The following is a 7,071-nucleotide window of genomic DNA, read 5'->3' on the forward strand; positions in this document are numbered from 1 at the left end:
CAGATCATCATGAATACCACCAGGACCCCTGAGAGCCCCCCAAAACCCCCCAAACCTTCAGGTCATCATCACCACCACCACATCCAGAACCCCTGAGACCCCCCAAACCCCAAATCCCCCCCAAACCCTGAGTTCACCATTGGGGTGGGGGCAGGTATTGGACCTGGGGAGGCACTGAGGGGACAACTGGGAGCACTGGTGAGGTGACGATGAAGGCACCGTGAGAAGAGCTTGGGGCAGATCTTCGGGCCACCCCAGAGGACCTCGGGGTGCCGGGGCTCTCTGGGGGTCCCCCTGACGCCCCCGTGTCACCCCCCCAGAACATCATGCCCATCTCGGCGGCCATGTTCAGCAGCGAGCGGCAGAACCCGGCGCCGCAGTGCCCGCCCCGGCTGGTGATCCAGCAGCTGACGCCGGTCACCTGGAGCCGCATGCCCACCGAGTACCTGGCCGTGGAGAGCGCCCGGCTGGGCGAGCGCCAGGGCTGGGCCGTGGAGTGCTCCGAGCCCCTGCAGATGATGGCCCTGCACATCCCCGAGGAGGACAGGTGGGGACACCCCCGGGGACACCCCCGGGGACAGCCCCAGGGACACCCAGGGCAGCCACAGCCTCGTGGGGTCCTGGGACATGGGGTCCCAGCCACAGGAGGCCTTGGGGTCGCACCCCAAAAGTGTCGTCACCAGGAGAACTTGGGGTCTCACCCCAAAAGTGTCATCACCAGGAGAACTTGGGGTCTCATCCCCAGGGGATTTGTCCCCAGGAGACATTGGGGTCTCACCCCAAAACTGTCATCCCCAGGAGATCGTGGGGTCCCATCCCAAAAGTCACAGTCTCAGGAGACTTTGGGGTCCCCATGACAGGGGTCCCAGCCCCAGGAGACTGTGGGGTCTCATCCCCAGGGGTCTCATCCCCAGGAGACCATGTGCTCCCATCCCAGGGGTCCCACCCTGAGCCCCCCATTCCCTGTGCCCCCAGGGGTCCCACCCCATATCCCCCCATTCCCTGTGCCCCCAGGGGTCCCACCCCATATCCTCCCATTCCCTGTGCCCCCGGGTCTCATCCCCAGGAGTCCTTGGGGTCTCACCCCAAAACTGTCATCCCCAGGAGATCGTGGGGTCCCATCCCAAAAGTCACAGTCTCAGGAGACTTTGGGGTCCCCATGACAGGGGTCCCAGCCCCAGGAGACTGTGGGGTCTCATCCCCAGGGGTCTCATCCCCAGGAGACCATGTGCTCCCATCCCAGGGGTCCCACCCTGAGCCCCCCATTCCCTGTGCCCCCAGAGGTCCCACCCTGAGCCCCCCATTCCCTTTGCCCCCAGGGGTCCCACCCTGAGCCCCCAATTCCCTGTGCCCCCAGGGGTCCCACCCCATATCCCCCCATTCCCTGTGCCCCCAGGGGTCCCACCCCATATCCTCCCATTCCCTGTGCCAGGTGCATCGACATCCTGGAGCTGTGGGAGCGCGAGGAGCTGCTGCAGTTCCAGTGCCACACGCTGCGGCTCTACTGCGCCGTGTGCGCGCTGGGCAACAACCGCGTGGCCCACGCGCTCTGCAGCCACGTGGACCAGGCCCAGCTGCTCTTCGCCATCGAGACCCCCGAGCTGCCGGGACCCCTGCGGGCCGGCTACTACGACCTGCTGCTGGCCATGCACCTGGACGCGGCGCAGCGCGCCCGCTCCTCCATGAGCGCCGAGTTCATCGTGCCCATCACCGAGGCCACGCGCTCCATCGCGCTCTTCCCCGACGGCGGGCGCTGCCCGGGACCCCCGGGCGTGGGGCCCAGCGCCTGCTTGAGACCCCAGCCTCATTTCTCAGAGCCCTGCTTCATCCGGGCCGGGGGCGGCGGCGGGCGGGCGCCGCTCAGCCCGGCCATCCCGCTGGACGAGCTGGGAGCCAAGGCCATGCGCATGCTGGCCGAGGCGGTGGCTGGAGGGGGTCCCCACGCCCGGGACCCCGTGGGGGGCAGCGTGGAGTTCCAGTTAGTGCCCGTGCTCAAACTGGTGTCGGCGCTGCTGGCGGTGGGAGCGCTGGGGGACGGCGACGTGCGCCGCGTGCTCCGCATGATCGAGCCCCGCGTCTTCGGGGACGGCGAGGGACGGCGGGAGGAAGGGCAGGAGGAGGAGGAGGAGGAGGAGGGGGTGAAGGCCATCGAGGCTGGCGAGGAAGAGGAGGGGGAGGATGAGGAGGCGAGGAGGAAAAAGGCCGTGGAGGCTGGAGAGCTGGAGGAGGAGGAGGAAGAGGAGGAGGAAGTGAGGAGGAGGAAGGCCATCGAGGCTGGAGAGCTGCAGGAGGAGGAAGAGGATGAGGAGGAGGCCAGGAGGACAAAGGCCATTGAGGCTGCGGAGGTGCAGGAGGAAGAGGAGGAGAAGGAGGAAGAGCTGGAGGAGGGGCTGCTGCAGATGAAGCTGCCGGAGTCGGTCAAGCTGCAGGTGAGGGAGGGCACGGGGGTGGGGCGTGTGTCCCCTCACTGTCCCCTCTCCATGTGTCCCCTCATTGTCCCCTCCCTGGGCTCTCCTCCCCGGTGTTCTTGTCCCCTCCCCATTGATGTCCTGGAGTCCCCAGTCCCCATGGTGTCCCCCATGTCTCCTGTGTCCCCAGTGTCCCCCATCTCCCCAGTGCCCCTGTCCCCAATGTCCCTGATGTCCCCAATGCCCCCGTGTCCCTGATGTCCCCAATTCCCCCGTGTCCCCGAAGTCCCCATGTCCCTGTTGTCCCCGATGTCCCTGATGTCCCCAATGCCCCCGTGTCCCTGATGTCCCCAGTGCCCCCGTGTCCCCGATGTCCCTGATGTTCCTGACATCCCAATGTCCCCCATGTCCCCAGTGCCCCTGTGTCCCCGATGTCCCCATGTCCCCGTTGTCCCCAATGTCCCTGATGTCCCTGATGTCCCCAATGCCCCCGTGTCCCTGCTGAAGGAAATTTCCCGATGTCCCTGACATCCCCAATGCCCCCATGACAGAGCAGGGACAGAGCGGGGATAGAGGGGGACAGCGCGGGGACAGCCCGGGTGTAGAGTGGGGATAGAGCAGGGACAGGACGGGGACACTGAAGGGACAGCAGGGGGGACAGGGGACAGAGCGGGGACAGAATGGGGACAGCATGGGACACTGCGGGGACATGGCAGGGACAGATGGGGGACACTGCAGGGACACCATGGGGACACCCCCGGGGACACGGCCTTGGCTGGGATGTGTGTGGGGACGTGTGGGGGGGACATGGGGACACGTGAGGGAACTGTGGGAACAGGGGGATTTGGGGACAGCGTGTGGGGACATGTGGGGCACACGGGGAGGGGTGTACAGGGGTGGTCCCGTGACCTGGTGTCCCCCCGTGTCCCCCCGTGTCCCCCCGTGTCCCCAGATCAACATGCTGATGCAGTACAAGGGAGGGGCTGAGGATGAGGAGTGTCCCGTGCCTGGGGACATCCGGGACGAGCTGCTGGACTTCCACAACGACCTGCTGGCCCACTGTGGTGAGGGGGGGACAGGGACACCCCCCTGGCCTTGGGGACACCTCCCTGAGGGGTGGGGACACCCCCCTGGCCTTGGGGACACCTCCCTGAGGGGTGGGGACACCCCCCTGGCCTTGGGGACACCCCCAGGGGAACTGGGATCTCCCCAGTGGAACTGGGACCCCCATTGTGGGACCCCAGAGACACACGGCCTTGGCTGGGATGTGTGTGGGGACGTGTGGGGGGGACATGGGGACACGTGAGGGAACTGTGGGAACAGGGGGATTTGGGGACAGCGTGTGGGGACATGTGGGGCACACGGGGAGGGGTGTACAGGGACGGTCCCGTGACCTGCTGTCCCCCCGTGTCCCCAGATCAACATGCTGATGCAGTACAAGGGAGGGGCTGAGGATGAGGAGTGTCCCGTGCCTGGGGACATCCGGGACGAGCTGCTGGACTTCCACAACGACCTGCTGGCCCACTGTGGTGAGGGGGGGACAGGGACACCCCCCTGGCCTTGGGGACACCTCTCTGAGGGGTGGGGACACCCCCCTGGCCTTGGGGACACCCCCAGGGGAACTGGGATCTCCCCAGTGGAACTGGGACCCCCATTGTGGGACCCCAGAGACCCCTGGGAGCGCAGGGACTCCACCCAGGGACCCTGAGACCCCCCTGCTTTGGGGACATGGGGACACAGGGACACCCCTGTGACCTGTCCCCGTGTCCCCCAGGCGTGGAGCTGACGGAGGAGGAAGAGGAGGAGGAAGAGGAGACGTCGCTGCGGCAGCGGCTGCTGGGGCTGGTGCAGAAGGTGGTGGGGGTCCGGGGCCCCCCCAAGGAGGAGGAGACCCCCCCCGAGGAGCCCCCGGTGCCCAGTGAGGAGGGGACAGGGGGGTGGGGACAGGGACACTCAGCTGTGTCCGGGACATGGCCAAGGTGGCATTGGGGTGACACTTGAGGTGTCCCCAAGGAGTTGGTCAGGGTGTCCTCAAGGTGCCAACCAAGATGTCACCAAGACACAGCCAAATTGTCCCCAAAGTGGCAGCGCTGCAGGAGCTGATCTGGCAGACCATGGGCACAGGAGTCACTGTGTCCCCAATATCCCTGATGTCCCTGATGTCCCCAACGTCCCCATTGTCCCCGTCCCCAGGCACGCTGCAGAAGCTATCTCGCAGACCGTGGTGCACTGGGTGCAGGAGTCACTGTGTCCCCAATGTCCCTGCTATCCCCAATGTCCCTGCTATCCCCGATATCCCCACTGTCCCCGATGTCCCCAGGCACGCTGCAGGAGCTGATCTCGCAGACCGTGGTGCACTGGGCGCAGGAGTCACTGTGTCCCCGATATCCCCGATGTCCCTGCTATCCCCGATATCCCCACTGTCCCCGATGTCCCCAGGCACTGTGCAGGAGCTGATCTCGCAGACCATGGTGCACTGGGCACAGGAGTCACTGTGTCCCCGATATCCCCGATGTCCCTGCTATCCCCGATGTCCCCAATGTCCCCAATGTACCCCCAGTGTCCCCGATGTCCCCGATGTCCCCAATGTCCCCAATGTACCCCCAGTGTCCCCGATGTCCCTGATGTCCCCAATGTCCCTGCTATACCCAATGTCCCCGATGTCCCCAATGACCCCAATGTCCCCAATGTCCCTGCTATCCCCGATGTTCCTGCTATCCCTGATGTCCCCAATGTCCCCGTGTCCCCGCTGTCCCCAGGCACGCTGCAGGAGCTGATCTCGCAGACCATGGTGCACTGGGCACAGGAGTCACTGTGTCCCCAATGTCCCCAATATCCCCGATGTCCCTGCTATCCCCAATATCCCCAATGTCCCTGCTATCCCCAGTGTCCCCAATGTCCCCGTGTCCCCATCCCCAGGCACGCTGCAGGAGCTGATCTCGCAGACCATGGTGCACTGGGCGCAGGAGTCGTTCATCCAGAGCCCGGCGCTGGTGCGGGCCATGTTCAGCCTGCTGCACCGGCAGTACGACGCGCTGGGCGAGCTGGGCCGCGCCCTGCCCAAGGCTTACGCCATCAGCGCCACCTCGGTGCCCGACACCACGGCCCTGCTCGAGTGCCTGGGCCAGATCCGCTCGCTGCTCATCGTGCAGATGGGCCCCGAGGAGGAGAACCTCATGATCCAGAGCATCGGGTGCGTGGGGCCCTCTGCGTCACCTGTGTCCTCTCTGGGTCACCCTGTGTGCTCTCTGGGTCACCCTGTGTCCCTTTGTGTCCCCCTGTGTCCTCCTTGTGTCCTCCTGTGCCCTCTCTGGGTCACCCTGTGTCCTCTCTGTGTCCCTTTCTGTACTTTCTTGTGTCCTCTCTGCGTCACCCTGTGTCCCTTTGTGTCACCCTGTGTCCCTTTGTGTCCCTCTGTGTCCTCTCTGGGTCACCCTGTGCCCTCTCTGTGTCCCTTTCTGTCCTCCTTGTGTCCCCCTGTGTGCTCTCCGGGTCACCTGTGTCCCTTTCTGTCCCTTTCTGTACTCCTTGTGTCCTCTTGTGTCCTCTCTGGGTCACATGTGTCCCTTTGTGTCACCCTGTGTCCCTTTGTGTCCCCCTGTGCCCTCTCTGGGTCACTCCATGTCCCTTTGTGTCCCTCTGTATGCTCTCTAGGTCACCTTGTGTCCTCTCTGTGTCCCTCTCTGTCCTCCTTGTGTCCTCTCTGTGTCACCCTGTGTCCCTTTGTGTCCCCCTGTGTTCTCCTTGTGTCCTCCTCATGTCCCCCTGTGTCCTCCTCGTGTCCCCCTGTGTCCTCCTTGTGTCCCCCTGTGCCCTCTCTGGGTCACTCTGTGTCCTCTCTGGGTCACCCTGTGTCCTTTTGTGTCCCTCTGTGTGCTCTCCAGGTCACCTGTGTCCCTTTGTGTCCCCCTGTGTCCTCTCTGGGTCACCTGTGTCCCTTTGTGTCCCTCTGTGTGCTCTCCAGGTCACCTGTGTCCCTTCGTGTCCTCTTGTGTTCTCTCTGTGTCACCTGTGTCCCTTTGTGTCCTCTTGTGTCCTCTCTGGGTCACCTGTGTCCCTTTGTGTCCCCCTGTGTCCTCTCTGGGTCACCCTGTGTGCTCTCTGTGTCACCCTGTGTCCCTTTGTGTCCCTCTGTGTCCTGTCTGGGTCACCTGTGTTCCTTTGTGTCCCCCTGTGTCCTCTCTGGGTCACCCTGTGTGCTCTCTGTGTCACCCTGTGTCCCTTTGTGTCCCTCTGTGTCCTCTCTGGGTCACCTGTGTCCCTTTGTGTCCCCCTGTGTCCTCTCTAGGTCACCCTGTGTTCTCTCTGTGTCCCTTTCTGTCCTCCTTGTGTCCTCTCTGTGTCACCCTGTGTCCCTTTGTGTCCCTCTGTGTTCTCCTTGTGTCCTCCTCATGTCCCCCTGTGTCCTCCTTGTGTCCCCCTGTGTCCTCTCTGGGTCACTCTGTGTCCCTTTGTGTCCCCCTGTGTCCCCCTGTGTCCCCCTCCAGGCACCCCAGTCCCTATCCAGCACCCTGAGAACCGCCTGAGCACCCCAAGTGCCCCCCCAGATCTGCCCCTAAACACCCCAAACCCCCCCAAACCCTCCAAATCTGCCCCTGAGCACCCCATAACCTCCCCTGAGCCCCCCCAATCTTTGACCCCCCGGTCCCCCCCCAGGAACATC

General features: G+C 64.4%; 1 protein-coding gene across 1 annotated transcript in view; it reads left to right on the forward strand.

Moving 5' to 3' along the window:
* LOC121354054 (ryanodine receptor 1-like) overlaps nucleotides 1-7,071 on the forward strand; it is a gene marked incomplete at both ends in the record, with an annotated part of 10,067 nt that overhangs the window by 2,284 nt on the left and 712 nt on the right. Inside the window, 5 exons of the mRNA XM_041468392.1 lie at nucleotides 321-547; nucleotides 1,433-2,429; nucleotides 3,247-3,472; nucleotides 4,183-4,326; nucleotides 5,328-5,639. Of these exons, the coding sequence (XP_041324326.1) occupies nucleotides 321-547; nucleotides 1,433-2,429; nucleotides 3,247-3,472; nucleotides 4,183-4,326; nucleotides 5,328-5,639 (1,906 nt within the window). The remainder of the gene's footprint in view (nucleotides 1-320; nucleotides 548-1,432; nucleotides 2,430-3,246; nucleotides 3,473-4,182; nucleotides 4,327-5,327; nucleotides 5,640-7,071) is intronic.

The sequence above is a fragment of the Pyrgilauda ruficollis genome, unplaced genomic scaffold (genome assembly GCF_017590135.1).
Source record: "Pyrgilauda ruficollis isolate IOZ18807 unplaced genomic scaffold, ASM1759013v1 scaffold1007, whole genome shotgun sequence".
In the NCBI taxonomy this organism is placed as follows: domain Eukaryota; kingdom Metazoa; phylum Chordata; class Aves; order Passeriformes; family Passeridae; genus Pyrgilauda; species Pyrgilauda ruficollis.